Here is a 23,704-nt window from a genome sequence, read left to right on the forward strand (position 1 = left end):
ATTATTGTGTGTCATTTCAAATTAAATGGTTTAGTGAAACCTGCAGTTGTAATTAAGGAATTTTAAGTATAATTTTGACAAATATTTAAAAAAAGGCCGTGATTAGAGTATTTTTTTAGATTTGAGTAAATTATCGTACTTATATGTTGATAATACATATTCGAACTTCGGTCGGCGGGGGGTGTGGTTGGGGGGAGGGGGGGTAAAGGTGATTTTTTTCATATTTCTTGGAATCTGTCATTAATATCGAAAAGTGTTGTATGTACAAACTAAAGTAGACAGAATTTCCTACAAAAAAGGTTATATACATTTTTGTCCTAAAACTAACTGTATTTGACTTATGAGCTTCCCAAGTTGTGACACTGCATAATTTTTTTTTATTATCATTCATAAGTAGTCTTTATTTTCATCTTTCTAATGTATATAAAAAGCGTTTTTAAACATTTCCGGAAGCCAGGGAATGATTTTACACGATTTTCATAATTGGACTGATATGTTAAAATCGAACTTCACCTCATATCAATCTTTTCGTAATTAGTTTGAACATACATTTTATGTAGCATTATAAAAAATTACTTAAATTAATCTTATTTTTACTCACATACCATAAAACACATCAAATTTAGAAGAAAAACGAAAATACCCGCGTATTTACCCGCGGGTAGGTAAATCTCGGGTATATACCGGGTAAATACCCGCTCTCGGGTATTTACCCGGGTAGTTACCCATCTCTAGTGAGCACGGACCCCGCTAAGGATACGGGCGAGCCTTGCTCATATGCATATCTGTCGCCAGTTTTCCCTTAGTCGCCTTATACGACACCCACGGGACGATATGGGGTGGTGCTATTCTTTTCTGATGCCGGCACCACACGGTACCGTTACTCTATGGTTTACTAAAGGCGCTAGTGCTGCACTCTGGCGGCAGGACATTGCAGAAATACCACCTATTGTCATCGAAGCTTCATACACGGGCTAGGTTATTTTACATTACATACCAGCCGTCTTGTGTGAAACTTCGTCGATATCTATTCTGATATATTTTAGTAGCGGATCGGCCCGCGGGACCGGAATATGAGATTATGTCGCCGACTTTACGACTCTGTGGGACGCAAATTGCCAATAAGGCATTGATTTTGAAGATAGGCTTGGAAATAAGCTTCTTAATTATTTTAGAAAGATAATAAATCATTATTGTCATTATCCGTTATAGTTTATGGCAAACATATTACGGATTGCATGATAGAAAGCGGTTACAGCGGACAGACAGACAGACAGACGGACGCATGAGTTATCGTATAAGCCATAAGGGTTCCGTTTTTTCCTTTTGAGGTACGGAACCCTAAGAAGTAGTAAGATTATTCCGATGAAGGCTACTAAAGGTATTATGTCAAAGATAGAATACTTACCCCCCAAGTAACAACGGCGTTAGCGATAATTTGCACCACGTTGTACCACTTCATGATGCTTCGCAGTTCATAAGGCGGCCTATTCTTCATATAGGCCGGTAATATAATCTTGATGACGGCCAGATACGTGGTTATGATAAAGAAGAGAGGCCATGGTGAGCCCATGAGCGGCCAGTCTAGGACGCGGGGATCTGAAAAGCGAATTTTGGTGTATTTAACTTATATTGTCTGTTAAAGCTGATTTAGACGGCGTGCGAACTCGCATGCGAGATTCATTACATTGCGGGTTTTGATCGGTCGGTTGGATTGGACGTAACGCATTGTCCGCAATTTTATTATTATTATGAATGGGCTTACTCATGGCCACAGACTAGCCGAGGCGTAGACGTGGCCTACGATGGAGCGAGCTCGCCCAGAAGGTGCCTGTTCACTCTTGATTGTCCGCAATGTAACTAAAATCGCATGCGAGTTCGCGCACCGTCTAAATCAGCCCTTATAAACCAACAAGATGGCGAAAGTCATTTGTCTCTGGCGAAGTGTCAGTAGTACAAGCCAGGCAATATTAATTAGGCTTGAAGTACAATATTTAGGAAGTTTACAATAAATAATACTAGTATCTCATCTGTAGGTATTGCATGAAAGAGGGAAGACTTTCAAATCAAGACATACCAGTCGCGTAGGTACATAATAATCATAATATACATTTTAATCTTAATTTTTAACAAGCAGAAACGTCTGCGAACGATGCTCACCCAAGGACAGTAATTTTTCCACTTTGGGGTCATCCATTAATTACGTCACACGAATTTCTAGGTTTTTTGACCCCCCCCCCCTCCTTGTCACACTTGGTCACATTTGGCAAATCCCTTCCCCCTAGTGTGACGTCACATTTTTTCTACGAAATTGCCAAATCGAATTAAGTAAGTACCTAAGTATTATTAATATTTTATCAAAATATTTTTGACGATATAAATATTAGTAATTTTATAACCCAAAACTGCTTGGGAAAGAAAATTAAACAAATAATAATTTTTAAGAAAAAAAAACCGACTTCTATGGGGCCCGGTGAAAGATTATGGTAGATGGTGCACTATGTAGAAAAGGAGGTAAAACCAGTACCTACTTTCTAGTAGCATTTCGTTTCCGTAAGGGTCGTAGTTATCTAGCCTAACCTAACCCACTTCTCTGATAGCAGTTCGGTTCTGTGAGGATCGCAGTTCGAACCTAATCAAACCCACTTTTCTAGTAGCATTTCGTTTCTGTAAGACTCGCAGTTCTAACCGAACCTAACCCACTTTTGTTCGGTTCTGTGAGGATCGCAGTTCAAACCTAACCTAACCCACTTAACGGCGCATGCGGTGCGGTGTACGGGAGTTTGAGCGGGAGGGGTTTGGCATCATCATACCCACATTTAATGGTAGGTAATCATAGTGGTTTATTTAGTTTAGGTATCATAGTGGTTTTCCGGGTCAAGGTCCGGGTCTCTGAGTCAGAGTCCGGGTCCGAGTTCCGGTCCAAGTCCGGGTCCGGGTCCGAGTCCGGGTCCGAGTCCGGGTCCGAGTCCGGGTCCGAGTCCGAGTCCGAGTCCGGGTCCGAACCGGATCCGGGTATGAGTCCGGGTCCCAGTCCAAGTCAAAATCGAAATTCGAAATCACCAAACATGTACTATGCGTCGTTGAAGAGTTCTGTTCTGATCATCATCAGCAGTTCCACTTCGTCAAATGCGACAGTTTTTAATGTAAATGCTTGATTTTATGATGAAAATACAAAAAATTATGTACGTATGCCTTTAAGATTTGAGGAGTTCCCTCGATTCCTTATGGAGCCCCTCATCAGAACTCGAGCTTGACAGAAATGTGGCTTAAAAACTAAACTTGCTTAACAAACATAACGAAGAGGACAAATCGCCAAACGTGAACTATGCGTCGTTGAAGAGTTCCGTTCTGATCATCATCAGCAGTTCCACTTCATCAAATGCGACAGTTTTTAATGAAAATGCTTGATTTTCTGATGAAAATACAAAAATCTCTATACGCATGCCTTTAAAATTTGAGGAGTTCCCTCGATTTCTCATGGATCCCATCATCAGAACTCAAGCTTGATAAAATTGTGGCTTAAAAACTTAACTTGCTTAACAAACATAACGAAGAGGACAAATCGCCAAAGGTGAACTATGCGTCGTTGAAGAGTTCCGTTCTGATCATCATCAGCAGTTCCACTTCATCAAATGTCATGTTTTTGAATGTATATGCTTGATTTGTTGATAAAAACACAAAAATCACCATATGTATGCCTTTAAGATTTGAGGAGTTCCGTCGATTCCTCATGGATCCCATCATCAGAACTGGATTTTGACAAAAACGGGACCAATCTGTATGCATATACATACAATCAAAAAAATAATTTTCAAAATCGGTCCAGTAATAACGGAGATATGGAGTAACAAACATAAAAAAAAAAAAAAATAATAAAAAAAATAAAAAAAAACATACAACCGAATTGATAACCTCCTCCTTTGGGATTTGGAAGTCGGTTAAAAACGATTATCGTTTTAAAAACTTGTTATTTAAATGTACAGCGAATAAAATAATTTGAATAAACTGATGAAGTTAAAGTGACGTCACAAAGTTTGTGTCTCCCCCCTCCCCCATGTCACAATATGTCACATTTTCTTGACCCCCTCCCTCCCCCTAAACGTGTGATGTAATTAATGGATGACCCCTTTTAAATTTACATTTTAATCGTTAAATAAAGTTTGGTCATAATCACAAATGTCAAACGTATATTTTTGTAGCAAATCTAAAATATCAATCTCAGCGATCTAAAATATCGTAACAGTTCTTACATTTAAATGGTCAAGAAACAAACGGTGACCGTAATATCGAAAACAATAGGCACAATAGCAGAGCGAAGCTTGATGACCTGACGTGATACTGACATTACTGACGGATTGACGCGATCCATCAGTTTTGAATGAGTTTCGAAAAGATCACGTTCATTTGTGTAGTGATTGCGGAAGCGATCTGATTTAATTGTTACGTATTTTTGTGCAAGTTACGAAAGGATTTAAATGTAGTTGAAAGTTCTTGGTAATTTTGGAATTTGACGAGAAATAACGAAGGGTAATGTTGTAGAACTGAATCAACTGAAGTCTTAGGGTCCTTGTCAAAAATAAATGATCGTTTTTAATCGACGTTTTCTCAAATTCCGCATATCTTTTTTATAATTATTTTCTTGTGATTCTGACACAGCACTGAACATAAACAATAAAAAATTAGACTATGATAGCATAATAACATTTGATATGAAACAATTCTTTTATATATGTATTGCACAAAAACTCCAAATTGCAATCTTTAAGGCAATATGCAGCCATCATTCATATTATTCACGCATTCAATCAGAATGACTTATTTGTAATCGTATTAATGCCTCTTATCTCAGATCGGACTCTAAAAAATTGAATTGTTTACAACACTGTGAAGATGTTGCCACACGGTGAAAGGAATTTGCATGAGAATATAATAGCGCAGACGTTTGTCTCAAAAGTTTAATTGTAATAGAAAATAGCGTTTTTGCTGCGTAGAATTGGTACCAGTTTCAAAGTAGGTACTTCATTTCATGCCAGTCATTAAATCACTACACTGTCAATCAATAGTAATGTCATTACTTAGTAATGTCACGTATGTCATTCATACAGGTCTGCGGATAGGGTCTGAATCGCTTGTAACTTGTAAGTAGTATAAGTTTACACGATGATATAGGCCCTATATCATCGTGTATATTATAGGGCAAAGTCGGTACCTATACTCGTATTCGTCGGTCTGGTATATTGTACCACCTTTTAAATCGTACCACGTCTAGATTTCCATTAAACGACCTAGTTTATTTACACTTGCAACACTAAACAATACACTAGTGGTACTATCCCCAATAAACTAACCCCAAGTGGCATAGAGCTAAAAACTAATGAAGAAAGAGACAAAATGTAATTTTCGTCGGTCTTGATCTAATTTTTCATTTTGCCTAGCAAGTCAATCTTCTGATTTACATTTTCTGCGCATCTGATCTGGTGAACGGACTTAAGCCCGGAAACCGCAAGTGCCTAGATTTTGTAAGATTAATCTAGACCTAAAATATGACTAAGTTTCCTTGCAAAACAGAGAAAGGCGTGTCAGCGTTGGTTGATAAAGTACGTTTTCTACCTCGTTTGTATTCAGCCTGCGATGTTAGCCTGCCTACATGTTCCGTGTAGTGTTTGAAAGTAAGACCTGAGAATGATATGGAAGAAAGTACAGTCAGCATTAGATTTGTATGTAAGGTTTACTCGGGTAATTCCGAAATTCGGAATATTCCGAAAATTACTAATATCTACCAAACGCGGCTACATTAGCGTCCCGGGCCAACTGAGGGGCTACCGCGAAAACCGAAATCCGCAAATCTTTCTCTTTTACAGTGACAGAGAAAAATGCCCGCAGTTTGCGAGTTTCGATGTTCGCGGTTATAGGCCTGACGCGGAGAGGGAGATACTTGAGCGTCATAGGGAGTGTTGCCAGAGCAAATAATGTAGCCGCGATTGGTAGATAGAGTCTGGCCAGCGAGTCGTGGCACAAAAAAACGCGGGAATTTCAATAAAGACCGCACCTGGAAATAAAATTACTATGAAATTAAATGACAGCTTGAAACTGACAGTGACAGCTTATTTGATAGGAAAAAAGTTGCCATATAAAGAATTAAAAAAAATAGCTTGTGACACGACTCGCTAGCCAGACTCTATTAGTCGTTTTCGGAATATTCCGAAATTCGGAATTACCCGAGTAAACCTTAGGTGTGCAAGTTCCAGAATGTTTCCAAAAAGTTGGAAAAGTTCTCGGAAAGGTCTACTGCAACTACACCATCATTTTTACATAGGATTTGATGGCAGTGCAGTTGAGTTATTGGAATTGGCTTAGTTGACGAATAAAACAAAACTAATGCAAATGCATGCCCCGCGGCTACGATTCCGCCAAAAGGCATTATGTACCAGTCAATAAGGACAACCTGAATCACTATAGCGATATTCATAAACGTCTGTCAAATCTAACAGGCCATTGATAATCGTTTGTCCCTATCTGTCATTTTGATATTAGAATTTGTTAGAAAGAGAACAAATTTCACAGAGGTCGTACAAACGTACGAGGCTGCAGATTTTTATGAATAAGTGGGTAAAAGTTCTTTATTCCAAAAAAAAACTTTAGCAACTTAGTTATAGTACCACACAACACACTTGTATGTATGTATGTAAACACTTTTTTGTTCATAAGACAGGTTAAATTACAATGAAACAAAATATATATGTACAAAGGCGAACTTATCCCTATAAGGATAAGGGATCTCTTCTAGTCAACCTTTGAGAAATACTTGTAAGTACTTGTTGTTTGAGCTTTAGTACTTCGTCTTCCTCGCGTCATCCCGGCATTTCGCCACGGCTCATGAGAGCCTGGGGTCCGCTTGACAACTAATCCCATGATTTAACGTAGGCACTAATTTTTACGAAAGCGACTGCCATCTGACCTTCCAACCCAGAGGGTAAACTAGGCCTTATTGGGATTAGTCCGGTTTCCTCACGATGTTTTCCTTCACCGAAAAGCGACTGGTACGAGGGACGTCTGAAAACTTATAAGCCTAAGGTATTTCGAGGTTGTATATGTGTTTATGATACTGGCCGCTAGAAAGGCCATTTAAAAATAAATTATTAAGAAAACAATATGTCAGATTTTTATTATTCTGTTTCGAGATATTCAACTAGAAACTACATAATGTGTGAATTACCAGCGAATATTACGAAAATTGAGCATCGTGCTGTAATTAAGTTCCTTACAAAAAGTGAAAAATCACCGCAGTGTATTTTTGAGGAAATGGCTATTATTTACGGTGCTTCTGGGCCTTCTTATGCCACAGTCAAAAAGTGGAGTCGCTTATTTAAACTCGGGCGGGAATCCATCGAAGACGACCCCCGCTCAGGGCGGCCAATATCGGTAGTGACCGAAGAAAACGTAGCCAAAGTCAAAAAGTTGGTATTGGAAGATAGAAGAATTAAGGTTTGGCAAATAGCTGAGGTCCTAGGTATAAGTAAAGAACGAGTCGGAGAAATTTTACACGAACATTTGCACATGAGTAAAGTTAGTGCTCGTTGGGTGCCGAAAATGCTTACTGCCTTCGATAAAGAACGTCGTGTTGAAACTTCCCAGGCGTTTTTAGACTTGTGCGAAGATAATATAGACGAAGTTTGTTCCCGAATAGTAACTGTCGATGAAACATGGATCAGACAGTATGACCCGGAGTGTAAGTCCGAATCAATGCAGTGGATTGAGAAGGGGGAACGGCCGCCGAAGAAATTTAAAGTGCAAAAGTCGGCCTCTAAGTTAATGGCTACGGTGTTTTGGGACTGTGATGGTATTCTTTTAATCGATTATTTAGAAAAGGGTTCCACAATAAATGCACTTTATTATGCAGATCTTGTAAGACAGGTACGACAAGCAATAGTTGAAAAAAGGAGAGGTAAACTAAGGAAAGGAATTTTGTTTTTGCAAGACAACGCACCCGTCCACACCGCTCATGTTGCGAGGCGTGCTTTGAAGGAAGTTGGCTTTGACGAAATCGACCACCCACCGTACAGCCCCGACCTAGCCCCTAGCGACTATTTTCTATTCAATAATTTGAAGAAAGAGTTGAGGGGAAAGCGATTTACTAGTGACGAAGAGATGAAGGCGGCCGTAGAGGAGCATTTTGAAGGGCAAAATAAAGAATATTTTTTTAATGGGCTAAAAGCACTATATAAAAAATGTAAAAAGTGCATTGATTTGGGAGGAGATTATATCGAAAAATAAACAGTGATTTACCTTTGAAAATTGTGTTTTTGTATCTTAGGCTTAGAAGTTTTCAGACGTCCCTCGTAAATATCAAATGATATTTCGTACTTAACTTCCGAAAAACTCATTGGTACGAGCCGGGAGCCGGGGTTTGAACCCGCGACCTCCAGATTGCAAGTCGCACGCTCTCACCGCTAGGCCACCAGCGCCTACAGCTGCAGTTTGAGCTTTAGTACTTGTCTGTACTAAAGTGCATAAGCAATTGACGCCGACTGTACAGGACAATATCCGTTTATTCATAACAATGCCTCGACATTTGTACCGATATTACGAAAATGGTAATAGTCTGAATGCAGCAGGAATTAATTATACAATTGCTCTTTGAGGATGCCGACATCACGCCACCGCAGCCGCGGGGGTCCCTATCTTTTCAATTACGTATTTCCGTGTGATGGCTCCTCTACACGATGGGCCAGCGCTGGCCACTCCAAGGGACGCAGCCATGCGGTAGAATGAGATAGCAATATCACTTGCCCCCTCTAACGCATAAATGCGTCCCTTGGAGTGGCCGGCGTTGGCACATCGTGTAGCCATGATACCACGGCCATGTGGCCATACGTGGAGTCTGTTGAGCTCTAGCAGGCGTGGCTCACTCCGCGATTTCGTCGCTTCACTACAGGACAGGTAGCTAAAAGTACACACTGAGAGAAAAGTACAACAAAAACACACTTAGAATTACAAAAATAAACTTAATTCGGGGACAAGGAGAGTTAACTGATAGGAACAAATTGACTTTTGCAATTTCTATTAGTTCTTGCAATTCCTATTATCTGTTTGTTGAAATTATATTTGGGATTACGGAGCTGTTTGTAGAAATAAATAAACTTTACAGAAATAGTGAAACGTCCATAATTATTACTAAAACTTCATTTTTTCCCCCAGTACAGAATTGTTTTTTAATTCCTGGTGATGATTTTTCTCTCAGTGCATCCATCATCATCATCATCTCAGCCATAAGTCGTCCAATGCTGAACATAGGCCTCCCCCTCGAATACGTGCCGATTGGAAGCGACCCGCATCCAGCGTCTTCCGGCGACCTTAACAAGGTCGTCTGTCCATCTTGTGGGTGGACGTCCTACGCTGCGCTTTCTAGTCCGTGGTTTCCATTCGAGCACTTTTCGACCCCCGAAAAGTACATCCGTTCCACACCAATTTTGGTGGCTAGCCATAAGCCGTGCGTGGCGCTGTGCTGTCGCTACCTAGCGGCCATATCTGTCCTGATCGTAACAGACGCGTTTTGTTAGAGTGAATCTTGAATCTTCTGAACCTAGGTACCATTATGTATTCTGTGGCTCTAGTCAGACTTCTATGGTTATTTTGTACTATCCGCAAACCAAACTGATGACCGAAATCATATTACCACCTCTTTCACTCTTGCTTCAACTATGCAAGTGTTAATGAGATGTTTTATGACCGCTCGTCAATTTGCTTTGCGAAAAGTATGTATATAGTTTGTACGTTCTATTTTCCCAAAAAGACCTGGGGGGCTACCGCGAAAACCGAAAATCGCAAATTGCAGGGATCTTTTTTTTTTTGCTCCAATGAAGGCGTAATTAGAGTGACAGAGAAAGATGCCCGCAATTTGCGAACTTCGATTTTCGCGCTTATAGCCCTGTCCGCTCACCGAATACCCAACTGGCGTGAAATGCAGAATAGGTCAGGGTGGCGCTCTCTTGTCAGAGGCCAAAATCGTTTTTGGGTCACTGAGCCAGTGATGTATGTACGTTCATTGCACACAGCGCAAACTAATTCACATGTACAGCGCATTCTTTTAAACCTCTAGCGTCCCATACGTCAAACCTTGCCAAGCAAAATGAAATTTTATTTTGTCAACACAAAGTTCAAATTAGAATGGAACAGGAGATATTTTTATAGGTCTCTGGGCGGCTAAAGGTTAATCTAGATAGCCGGTGCTAAAAGGACTCGTGAGACCCACAGCCCAGTTTCAAAAAAACAACGCATAATAAACTGCTTATTAGTGTAATTACCTGCTCGTTCATAGAACACTATGTCGTACGCTCTCACGATATAATCCATTGTGTCACGACCACACTGCACTATTGCTATGCACTAATGTCTTGGAGTTTGGACCTTATACATTATATGGATGGTGAATTCGTTTTGTGTACAGGACGTTTTATAAATTAAATTGTTATAAGTTGTTAATATTTCGATTAAAATTAAAATTTCGATTAAAAGTTCTGATGCATGATGGGCTACCAGCCTTTTTGTGCATTGACTCCCAATAATATTAACACTCCATATTTGCACAATTATCGCTCTACTTACTTAGTTGTTATAAAAGTTGTTAAAATAGGGTAACTGTCTAGCTATCGTGGTTCATGAGCCTGGGGACAGATAGGCAAACGGACAGTGGAGTCTTAGTAATGAGGTCCCGTTTTTACCCTTTGGGTACGGAACAGCGTGAAGAGTGAAGAGGTGACAGACAGAGTTAATCTTACATTTACAATATTAAGTTGGGATATCTACTGTAACGAAAATAAATGAACTGACATCAGAATGTTCAGCCGTTTTCAACACTGCAAAACTGTTAGAAACAACGTATAGTGGTGAAAAGCTTTACTAATGAATGAGGCAGACCTCGCGCTTAAAGCGCCCTCCAGTGCCCGAGATGAAAAGAAACTGACGCCAGTTTATGATGCCTAGTATGTATTAGAAATTTTATTTAAACCTAACCACCAGAGCGAGTAGAAAGAAGCTTTACATCACTTCTTTTTTTTTATTATTTTTATTATGAATGGGCTTACTAATGGCCACAGACTAGCCGAGGCGTAGACGTGGCCTAAGATGGAGCGAGCTCGCTCACAAGCGTTTTTGTAGAAGTAGAAACATTATAGGATTTGATACTGAGTGGTACTGATACACTGATACATAAACATTAAATTAATCATTTATAATCAACTCAATTGTTTGTGACTAAATTCACATAAATGGTCTTTTCTTTTTATTATGAATGGGCTTACTCATGGCCACAGACTAGCCGAGGCGTAGACGTGGCCTACGATGTAGCGAGATCGCCCAGAAGGTGCCTGTTCACTCTTGATTTGAAGGTTGCCGGGTTATAAGAACACGGAAATATAGACGCCGATGTCTTTAAGCCATCCTTAATGTATTTCCGTTAAAATTATCAATTAAACCACTCAAGTAAGTAAGTATTAAATCACAGTAATTGACTTAGATTCGTTTTGCAATCATTAGGTGTATTATGGTAATCGAGGCCGTTTACGATCGATGCCGAAAATCGATTTAACCTTCGTAAAGATTCATTTTGCAATACGTTATGATGTTGATTAATGTACCCAATCATTAGTGGAGCATCTTGTATAATAAGGACGCTTACCATGATTAATAATTTCGTACATTATTGACACGCCTGTTCCTATCTCTATTGCATAATATCGCGCATAATTTTATATCTGTCCCCATGGTCTAATAAAACATGGTCTTCTCTTCCCAGAGTGACACAAGCCTACGTCACAATAACATGGCCGCTATATATAGCGCTATCGCATATTATCCTATAGCGCTGTCGCATGATGACGTAGGCTTGTATCAGTCACGTGACCACGAAAAAACGGGAAGAGAGTACTAGGCGGAGTATATTATTATACCATGATCTGTCCCGTTCGCAGTGTCATTGACATTTGACAGCCGACATCATAGGAAGACAGCAATATAATTACGCGCGTGCGATAAAGATAGGAACAGGCGGGTCAATGTACGAAATTCTTTGTAGTAAGCGTCCTTTCTTTTGGTGGAAATAGTGCTCAGACTATTATCAGGATATTTTGCATTATATTATTTAGGACGTTTTACGCAGGTTACACGGATCGCTGATAACTGATCTTCCAACAAACTTCATCTTAGACTAAATTAACGAAGAGATGGGCAGTTTGATACAGCCCTGTATTTATGCAGTTCTAGCCACGATTACGTAAAGTCGAGCATGCGTTCCTGGGCATTATTAATTTGCAATTTCATGAGCGCATACGCTTACCGCGGGGTCGCGGCGGACAATACGATGAAATAGGACACTGTAAACAAGGCTAAATACTAAAGAAAAATACCTTCATATTCAGAATTGAAAAAAAAGTTGAAAAATTGACCGTAGTTCTGTAGAAAGCGGCCAACTTTTTCTATTTGTCAAAGTGACTTACACCCTAACTCAGTAGCTTTGGTCGCTTTCTGCATTGATAAAAAAATTTAGTTGGTCGTTTTCTGCATAACTAACCACTGTCAATTTACATGTTCATTTTCTTCAGTTTTAGTAAATATCTAGAACAGAGTTGCATTTAACGGGATAAGTTCGCCTTTGTACACATTTACTGTATTCTCTCTGTGTTATGTACTTGTTTTGTGTAATAAAGTGTTTACTACTACTACTACTAATTTGTTTCCTAAAATTTTCATAGAATGAAAAATCTACTTTATTACATTTCCTACGCTATTGGTCCAAATTTGTGTGTGATAATGTAATATATTATCATTTCATCTCTGACCTCTCTCACCTTCAACGCATATACCGCCTCCATCCGTCAGGGTAAAATACCTTTGAAACTCAATAGAGAAGTTGGCGCATTTCATTCAGCTTAGTTGTATTGCATTGGCTTCTATGCACAAAGTTAGCCCTCAGTTTGAATGCCCGTGATTCCATCTTGTTTCATTGGAGCATTTATCTGTATTGGCATTGTCAGTTATATCGGAGTAAAATAGTGGCAATACGAATGTCTCTATACCTAATATTTGCATTTATTTATTTATATAATAAGGAAGAACTTCCAAACATTTGGTCTTTCGGTCGATTTTTACATGTCTGAAGACCATTTTCAGACATGTAAAAATCGACCGAAAGACCAAATGTTTTGAAGTTCTTCCTTATTATATAAATAAATAAATGCAAATATTAGGTATAGGGACATTCTTACGTCGCACGGTGAGCTCAAGAAGGCTTGTGTTGTGGGTAATATACAAATACTTACTTAAATACATAGAAAACATCCATGACTCAGGAACAAAGATCTGTGCTCCTCACACAAATAAATGCCCTTACCGGGATTCGAACCCAGGGCCATCGGTTTCATAGGCAGGGTCACCCACTATTAGGCCAGACCGGTCGTCGTCCATTATAAAAGTACAAGATAAGAAAATCTCTCTTTCAATTTGTGTCACATATATTATAACAGTTTAAGCAGTGGTGGCCGAGTGGATATGACGCCCGACTTTCAATCCGGAGGTCGCGGGTTCAAATCCCGGCTCGTACCAATGAGTTTTTCGGAACTTATGTACGAAATATCATTTGATATTTACCACTAGCTTTTCGGTGAAGGAAAACATCGTGAGGAAACCTGCATACATCTGCGAAGAAATTCAAAGGTGTATGTGAAGTCCCCAATCCGCATTGGGCTAGCGTGGGGACTATAGCCCAAGCCCTCTCGCGCATGAGAGGAGGCCTGTGCTCAGCAGTGGGGGTGTACTTTCGTTTCGGCCAAATACATTTCGCCAAATTTCACTTCCCAACAAACTTATCGCAATAGTTTCATTTCCCAAAGGAACCTTTAGCAAAGTTACACTTCGCATATAATTTATTTGGTCAAATTATCATTTGGCATGATTTTACTTTGTCAAATGTTATTAGGACAAAAACTTATTTAGCAAACGTTTTTTATTGTCTAATATTATATTCCAAAAAGATGTTTGGTCAAAATTGTCACTTCGCAAATTTGACAAATAGGCATCTCTATTTAAATTTGTACTTTTTGTTATGTTAATATAGGTACGTTAAATTCTACGTAATTTGGGTGGGTTGGGTTAGGTTTGAACTGCGATCCTCACAAAACGGAACCGCTATCAGAAAAGTGGGTTAGGTTAGGTTAGAACTGTGACCCTCACAGAATCGAAATGCTATTAGAAAAGTGGGTTAGGTTAGGTTAGAACTGCGATCCTTACAGAAACGAAATACTATGTACTAGAAAAAGGTCATCGAAGTGGAATAATTAATTTAATAGAATAACGAGATGTAAAAAATTAGCTTGACATTTTAAACTAAAATGTGGTTTAAATATTGGTGGTTTTTTACTATTTTTGGGTTATAATAATAACTTTGGTGTTATTTGCTTTAATAGTATAGCAAGATGTAACAAATTTGGTTGTCATTTTACATCAAAATGGAGTTTTAATTTTAGTGATCATTTACTACATATTTTTGGCAGTAAGAATGTTTTTTTTGACGTTACATTTTACTATGTATATGTAATGATCAGTTAAATACTAGACAAATAAAATTCTGCAGCCTCCACTTTATTGGTATGTAAATTGTATGCCATGCAATATTTTGGGACATGTAAGTTATGCTTAATGATACATTTGACTAAATAATATTTGGTAAAATGAAACTTGTCCAAGTAATTATTTGCTAAACAATAATTTGCCAAAAAAGACTATTGCTAACTGAAAATTTGCGATAAGTTGTTTTGCCAAACATTTTTTTGGGAAATGATAATTTGGGAAACATAGTTTGGGATGTGATACTTTGGGAAACGATTTTGGCCCATTCGTTAGTAAACCCAGCAGTGGGACGTATATAGGCTGAAATGAATGAATGAATGAATATTATAACTAGTCCTAGCACAGGCCCCGGTCTTTTTGGGCTGTTACTGCACACCTGCACACTATGCTGGTTTCAATTAAAATGTACAATTAGATATGGTGAAAACTTTTCTGTACATATTTAATGAATAAATTTAAATAAAATAAACAATTTAATGACGTTATTTGTTGCTCGTTTAGAGTTGTGAAATTTGCTTGTAGTTTGAAAATCGTACCCCGATTAAGTTATTTATTACTTAAATGAATAGTTTAATGACTCAATCTGAAAGTTGTAAGCTTGAGGTTGGCAGGAAAACTAATTCCCCGTAGAAATCCGGTTGGAAATATCAATTTTTCTGGCCGCTGAGTAAGATTAATGGTCCACGAGTTACTGAAAACGTTCGAGGTTGTTGGGAACGTTCGGGTAGAAACCAATCATTTTTTGGAAATAGTAGTCTAATGTTCGCAACACGAAACAGCATGATTGTTTTCAAGTTATTACATTTGTGTTCAGAAAAATCTTGGTATATTAGATGAAATCGACAAGATATATTATCTTATTGGATAGGTTGACCATTAACTTTTACACTGACGCGACAAGATGTATTTGAATATGTATATGGAAATCTGTCAAGGTTCATTTCACATACCTACAACTCCTACAAGTCAAGTCACAGTTAGTAGAAGCATCTAACTTTAAGAAATGACCAAAATATACGAAAACATATATTATATAAAAAAAATGCGCAATGTGGAGTGGTAATTGGACATGTGGCTTACCTCAATTTCTCTCATCTTTTATCTCTTTCATTTCAGTCTAAAGAGAAGATGACACGCGGCGTTCGACGAGGCTGCGTCCGGCTACGCGCAGCCGTCATAGGTATAGACGATGAAGACGATTCTACGTTCACCATCACAGTGGATCACAAGACTTTTCATTTCCAGGTAATGTACTAACAACACCGGACCTTACAGCCTGGCAAAAAAGAGTAGAAATTAAAAAGTGGCAACACTGTAGTCTCGTCCCTTTCAAACCAATATATATAAGAGAACGGGACGACTGCACTACAGTGTTGCCACTTATTAATTTCAACTCTTTTTTGCCAGGCTGTATGTTAAAGTTTGCCTGTTAAATGTATGCGAAAAGAAGCAGCAAACGCCTTATTGATTTTGAACAGATGTCAAATTCACAATAAAACTAAGTATTAATCGTCTCAACAGGATTTGTGATGATCGATAGGTATATATCAAGTGACCAAAAAAGTTCGTGCGGTTTTTATGTTAAAAATCAAAGTCTTGTAGATTTATTTATAAAACAATTTATTCATTTATATAACCACCCTCGCATTCTAGAACTCTTTCCCAACGAGATACAAGTTTATACATCCCGTCCTTGTAAAAGCTTTTATTTTTTGAAGCGAAAAAATTGGCAACCTCCTCTTCGATCTCAACTTGATTTCGAAATTTTTTATCTATCACATGATTATCTAAAGCCAAGAAAAGTTGAAAATCCGTTGGAGACATATCCGGAGAATACGGAGGGTGGGGAAGTAACTCCCATTTTAAATCATTAATTTTTTCCAGAGTGAGCTTGGCAACGTGTGGCCTAGCGTTATCTTGCAAAAATATTACTTTATTCCGGTTAACTAGTCCAGGCTGCTTCTGAAGTAACGATTTGTGTACTTGCTCAAGCTGCATCGAGTAGAGTTTAGCAGTAATAGTTTGACCCTCGGGAAGAAACTCGTAGTGTACTATACCAGCAGCGGTCCACCATACACAAAGCATGATCTTCCGGCAATGAATTGGCGTCTTCGGTACATGTGGTACTGGTTGGTTTGGGGACAACCAATGATGGGTTCGTTTTGTATTATTGTACATAATCCATTTTTCATCAGCTGTAAGCAGACTGTCCAAAAACGGCTCAGTTTTATAGCGCAAAAGCAATGCTGAACAAACTGATACTCGATGACACCTGTGTTCATCCGATAATTCATGAGGGACCCATTTACTTAACTTCCAAGATTTACCTAACTGATGTAAGTGCAAACGAATTGTTTCATGACTAACACCAAACATTTGCGAAAGTTCCTGGCAAGTTAACTTAGTGTCGTTTTCAATGGCAGCCCGTAATTCTTGATTGTCAATAACAGAGGGTCTTCCCGAACGAGGTAAATCTTCAAGCGACTCGTCACCAGAGAAGAACTTTTTAAACCACTTTTGTGCAGTACGTTCTGATACTGCATCTTCACCGAATGCCGTACATATTTTACGAGATGCCTCTGCAGCCTTGGTGCAGAGTTTAAATTCGTAGAGCAAACAAGCCCGAATCACATTAGTATTAACTGACATTTTAGACAAAAATAATTTTCTTATGAACAGCGTGTTAACAAAATAGAGCGCATCAATATACTGACGAGTCTGTGCATGTTATATTGACACTAAATATTGGGCGCTAGGTATCGCAACAAGTTCAAACATGTCTCTATAGTGAGCGCCGCCTAAAACCGCACGAACTTTTTTGGTCACCTGATATTTTAGGACTCAAGATATACCTCTCCTATCTCTCTACACCTCCCTCGGATACCTCTGAGTACTTTTTTTTTTTTAGAAAACAAACAGCCTTTTACAAATAAATCTTATTAAAATTATTAAAAATAGGCCTAAAGTTTCATGTTACTAGACCATTATGGCAAGATAGTAGAAAAAGTTACTGACATTTTGAATTTGGTTAGATTTGTTGTGGAAGTGGTCTTAGGTCTCAGTCTTGATAATGGCACGATTAAAATAATAATCACAATACTTTTCAATTCCAGGCAAGAGACGGTTCAGAACGCGAGCGCTGGGTCCGCGCCCTAGAAGACACCATCTCCCGCCACGGCCGCCGGTCGCGCTGGTCGCGGAGCGTCCCCGCGCCGAGCGCGCGCCACGGCGACCTCGAGCGGCGGATCGCGGAGGCGGACGCGTACCTGCAGATCATGATCGAGCTGGTGGAGGTACTGCTCGCACACTACTGCTGTCCCTCTCACACTAGCCGCTACACACGATATCGTTCCAGCGCCGAGCGCGGCACGGCGACCTCGAGCGGCGGATCGCGGAGGCGGACGCGTACCTGCAGATCATGATCGAGCTGGTGGAGGTACTGCTCGCACACTACTGCTGTCCCTCTCACACTAGCCGCTACACACGATATCGTTCCAGCGCCGAGCGCGGCACGGCGACCTCGAGCGGCGGATCGCGGAGGCGGACGCGTACCTGCAGATCATGATCGAGCTGGTGGAGGTACTGCTCGCACACTACAGCTGTCTCTCCCACACTAGCCGCTACACACGATATCGTTCCAGCGCCGAGCGCGGCACGGCGACCTCGAGCGGCGGATCGCGGAGGCGGACGCGTACCTGCAGATCATGATCGAGCTGGTGGAGGTACTGCTCGCACACTACTGCTGTCCCTCTCACACTAGCCGCTACACACGATATCGTTCCAGCGCCGAGCGCGGCACGGCGACCTCGAGCGGCGGATCGCGGAGGCGGACGCGTACCTGCAGATCATGATCGAGCTGGTGGAGGTACTGCTCGCACACTACTGCTGTCCCTCTCACACTAGCCGCTACACACGATATCGTTCCAGCGCCGAGCGCGGCACGGCGACCTCGAGCGGCGGATCGCGGAGGCGGACGCGTACCTGCAGATCATGATCGAGCTGGTGGAGGTACTGCTCGCACACTACAGCTGTCTCTCCCACACTAGCCGCTACACACGATATCGTTCCAGCGCCGAGCGCGGCACGGCGACCTCGAGCGGCGGATCGCGGAGGCGGACGCGTACCTGCAGATCATGATCGAGCTGGTGGAGGTACTGTTCGCACACTACAGCTGTCTCTCCCACACTAGCCGCTACACACGATATCGTTCCAGCGCCGAGCGCGGCACGGCGACCTCGAGCGGCGGATCGCGGAGGCGGACGCGTACCTGCAGATCATGATCGAGCTGGTGGAGGTACTGCTCGCACACTACTGCTGTCCCTCTCACACTAGCCGCTACACACGCTATCGTCCCCGCACTCACGCATAGCTGTCTCTCTCGCACTTACTGACGTGTTGTTGAAAAGTTACCAAAAATGCAAAAATATATTCTAGCAGAAGAAATTTGGAAAACTGAAGATGTTACAATTGATAAAGATAAAGATAAAAAGATAAAAAATAGTTTATTCAAGTAGGCATATTACAATGCGCTTATGAACGTCAAATAAACCTTTACCGGCTCCAACCGTACACCTCTGCCCCGAGAAGATTTAAATCCCCCCTCAATTGGAGGAGGGTATCCCAATATGGGACCGGCAACAAACTCGGCGGGACACATCTTTTCAAAACATTATTACATCTTATAATTAACATGCATTACGAGTAATTAATACAATTTAAATTACTATAGAATTCATGCAATTATACTCAGTGAGTACATAACTTTATAGAATTTGATATAAAAAATAAACATATATGCACATGAAATCACAAATACGTAGCTCTTTCAGAAAACAAATCAAATCTTACAAAAGGAAAAGAAAATAAAATCAATAAAAGAAATGAGAATACATATTATATGAATCTAACTGATTGTTATGAGATGCTTTCATACAATTTGATGTGCTTTCTTACCTGAGCTGAGTCACCTTTAACTCTACACATAATACAATGTTTTTAATTGCTACTTGTCGTTATTACAGTTTCTGGTTTGGAACATGCATGTTTGTCTGTCAAGTAGTCCTCGACTCTGTAATAAGCCTTCAACTTCAATGACTTTTTTAAGTAATTCTTAAGAGCTGGAAAGGGTAATCTTAAAGCATCCTCAGGTAACTTGTTATAAAAATGAATGCATTGCCCAACGAATGACTTCTGTACTTTACGAACACGAAACTTTCTGATAGCAAGCTTATTTTTATTTCTAGTATTATAGTTATGGACATCAGAATTCTTAGTGAAGGAGTCTAGATTCTTAACAACATAAATAATACTATCATATATGTATTGGGAAGCTACAGTTAAAATATTAATTTCTTTAAAAAGTTCTCTTAATGATTCACGCACCCTTAAATTATATATAGAACGAATGGCTCTCTTTTGTAAGACAAATATAGTCTGTATGTCAGCTGCTTTGCCCCAAACCAGAATACCATATGACATTACACTATGAAAATAACTATAATAAACAAGGCGAGCTGTCTCAACATTAGTCAATTGTCTAATTCTCCTCACAGCGTAAGCGGCCGAACTTAATTTGTTTGCTAGTGTTCTTATATGAGGACTCCATTGTAGATTTTTGTCCAATGTTAAACCAAGAAACAGTGCTTTATCTACCATCTCTAAGCATTCATTATTCAAAAGTATCTTAGTATCGACTGGTTTAACATTCGGCAAAGAAAATCGAATGCATTTAGTTTTCTTAGCATTAAGAAGCAAATTGTTCATAGTAAACCAGTTTAGTACATTAACGAGTGTGCTGTTAATTACACTGTAATCGGTAGATTTACGATCAACCTTAAAAAGTAATGATGTGTCATCAGCAAAAAGAACAATTTCACAAAGATTTTCTACTACACATGGCAAATCATTTATATAAACCAAAAACAGGAATGGACCCAAAATAGAACCTTGTGGCACTCCTAATTGGACTACAGTACCGCTAGACCGGGTTTTGTTTACAACAACTGTTTGTGTTCTGTTGCTAAGGTAAGAAGACATAAAGTTTAGGGCATTTACTGACAGACCATAGTGTTCTAATTTCAAAATGAGCGAAATTGACTAACCAAGTATCAAATTAATAATTGTAATACCTTAAATTGTAATATAGCATTTATTAATGAATTATCAATGTGTTTTGTTTTAGAAAATGACGCTCAGGGTATCAGAGCTGGGTGACCCGCACGAGAAAGCGAAAGGACAAGTTATATTAGACCATTCCAATGTGAGTACCCTCAATTTTCTATACATACAATATCCAGTGTTTTTCAACTTTTTCCCAATAATAAATGAGGAATATCCCATCTCTCTCGGCATGAAGAAACAGACGAGTTGAAAAACATTGCAGTATGACATAAAGTGTCATTTTGTAGAATTGCTAACTATGTAAACACCAACCACAAAACACAGCTCAGCTCAAGAAATGGCTGTTAACAAAAAGTTTCTACAATTTAAATGAATATTTTATGTACATAGACAATTAATAGTTATGATATGATGTTATGTTATTGTTATTGTTTATTTGTTTTTTTTTGCATGCATTAGGTTAGTTTATAATTGTACGCCCGAAATGGGCAAGCTGATGGACTTCTGCAATATTTATAAGACCTATGTACCAACACAGCTTTGACAATAAAGAAATCTTATCTTATCTTATCTTATCTTAATATAAATTCATCATTCAGATACAATTTCAATATGGCGGTTTGTTTACATAGTTAGCAAGTTCCATAGAATGGCACTTTAATGCCTAAGGGCCGTAAAATTATCTGGTAACATTTCTTGTCAGGGTGCCAACCCTATTTCTATCACATCGCTAAGCCTAAGCCTGTGCACACCGGATGCGTATGCGTAGACGTGCGCGTGCGGCGTTGTAGCATACAGATCCTTATGAGAGACGGCACACCGCTTGCGTGACGTCTGCGTGCGCGGCTCAAACATTTTAGCGCACGTGCACGCCGTCTACGAACACGCAGCCAGTGTGGTCTAGCCTTAAAGCATACACAGTAAAGTTAATGTATATACGAGTATTTGTAACATGAAGTGATGAGATGAGATATATTTAAAGACGTTTCGAAAAATCGTTATTAAGCCAAAACCGTCCTAAAAGCCTTCTTCGTTAAGAAGCAGCGTTTACCTAAATTGCGAAAAATATACGAGCCCCGATGCAAACGATTTCGTCTAGTTCCGCGCAACAATTTTGTTTATTTTAATAAATTTTACACATGAACATATAATGACCCAGTAATGGGAACCATAATAGCAATGTTTAATGTAGTTTATTTTGATCGTATAATAAAAAATTGCATGAGACTTTTATTGCTGAAAAAAAGGAGTTTTCAAAAACGTTGTCCAAATCATATTGTCCTCTCTTACAAGCACTGCTGCATGCATGGGCTCAAAACAAAATTTTCAGTACATTGGCAGAGCCCTATTGCTTTCCCTGGTAATAGCCCTTTTCACATATGTTGTAATCCTACCCGTCAAAAAAAAATAACATTTTTTTTTCTTTCAGTACAAACGGTATTTCTTGTATTTGGATTTAGTTATTGCAGAGTATTACCATATAAAATTAAATTACATTAGTATAAGCATTAAATATTAGTAATTTTTAAACATAACATTATTTTTGAACAAACGCGAGAACCTCAAAAAGCGGGGTCACCTGACGAAAACATATGCATCGGGGCTCGTACATGTATAGGACTATGTGCCGTCGCCCACACTGTTAACGTGTCGATGGACCTTGTGCCTTTTGTAATAAGGTCCACCGATGTACAGTTAGGAGTGTTGTTGTTTGTATATGCTCAACTATTTATTTCGATGAATGTTTGACGACAAATCGATACATTTATCTCATCATCATCAATATCGAACTCTACAACCAAAACATAATTACAGTCGACTCTCGTTAATTCGAAACTAAAGGTACTTTTAAAATATTACGAATTATCGAGAGTTTGAAATATCAAAAAGTTCGAAATTTTTGAGAGGAAAAATATGAAAGTTCGAATTATTGAGTAAGAGTCAATTATGGTTTATTAACTGCTAATTTTTTACAATCTCAAAAGATTAGAGGTACATATTTACATGCACATACATAATGCGAATTGATTATTAGTCTTTGGGAAGAAGTCTAGTAACATTAATTTGCTTCAAAACACATTGCTGAGACTGATCAATAACTTTTTTTATCAGAAATACGTAGTGCCGGAAATGATTTTACAATAACAAATGCTCTTGATACGATGAACTTGAACTTGTCTCAGAACGTAGGGTACAAACACTTACCTCTGTAATCTGATAACTTTGAATTGTCGAGTGTTTGACTCCTATGAGTTGGAATTAACGCGTCGTTTTGTTACGTAGCGTTAATTTTTTTGTTCGAATTACCAAGTGCTTAAAAATGTATTGAATTATTTCGAAATATAAAGAGATATTCTAGGGGACTCGTGATAACTTCGAATTATAGAGAGGTTCGAATTATCGCAGGTTTGAATTAACGAGAGTCGACTGTATAAACACTTTAAAAAAATAGATTTTGCTTTCAAAGCGTAAATACAAGAACGCCAGCAACGCGCTTCATTTCACATGAATTTTATGTTTTTATTATAATTTTAAATGTTTTTCCTTTGCAGGCAATGTTGGATAACATAAAACATTCCATAGTGCTTCTACAAATAGCTAAGGTACTGTAGTTTGATGCTGACGTATTCATGATATCATATAAGTACAGGGTGGAAAATTGAAAAACAGAGATGTGACTTATTTGAAATACTTGTATTTAAAATGCAAATACAAAATGCAAAATACCTATTTTGTATTTTGTATTTAAATACCTTTTGAAGGAAACTATTTTGTATTTTATTTGAAATAGTTTTTGGGACCTATTTTCTATTTTCAAAATACAAAATACTTTATAGTAGGTAGGTAATGTAGGTAGGAGTTACAATCTCTTCTGATGTTACAATCCCGGCAACTCTCTCATTCTTTTAACATGGAACTGTTGAATCTGTTTAGTATCGTCGCACATGACCACAATCGT

The 23,704-nt window shown here is 39.0% G+C and overlaps 2 protein-coding genes across 2 annotated transcripts in view; one reads left to right on the forward strand and one right to left on the reverse strand.

Moving 5' to 3' along the window:
- Positions 1-10,388, reverse strand: part of LOC134672095 (very long chain fatty acid elongase 7-like) — a 40,305-nt gene extending 29,917 nt beyond the window's left edge. Inside the window, exons 1-2 of the mRNA XM_063530003.1 lie at positions 10,308-10,388; positions 1,409-1,599 (exon numbers count right to left, since the gene is read on the reverse strand). Of these exons, the coding sequence (XP_063386073.1) occupies positions 1,409-1,599; positions 10,308-10,356 (240 nt within the window). The 5' untranslated portion in view covers positions 10,357-10,388. The remainder of the gene's footprint in view (positions 1-1,408; positions 1,600-10,307) is intronic.
- Positions 1-23,704, forward strand: part of LOC134672115 (oxysterol-binding protein-related protein 9) — a 130,465-nt gene that overhangs the window by 30,298 nt on the left and 76,463 nt on the right. The window contains exons 2-5 of the mRNA XM_063530029.1: positions 15,742-15,870; positions 17,739-17,918; positions 20,807-20,884; positions 23,298-23,348. Of these exons, the coding sequence (XP_063386099.1) occupies positions 15,742-15,870; positions 17,739-17,918; positions 20,807-20,884; positions 23,298-23,348 (438 nt within the window). The remainder of the gene's footprint in view (positions 1-15,741; positions 15,871-17,738; positions 17,919-20,806; positions 20,885-23,297; positions 23,349-23,704) is intronic.

The sequence above is a fragment of the Cydia fagiglandana genome, chromosome 16, assembly GCF_963556715.1.
Source record: "Cydia fagiglandana chromosome 16, ilCydFagi1.1, whole genome shotgun sequence".
Classification (NCBI taxonomy): Eukaryota; Metazoa; Arthropoda; class Insecta; order Lepidoptera; family Tortricidae; genus Cydia; species Cydia fagiglandana.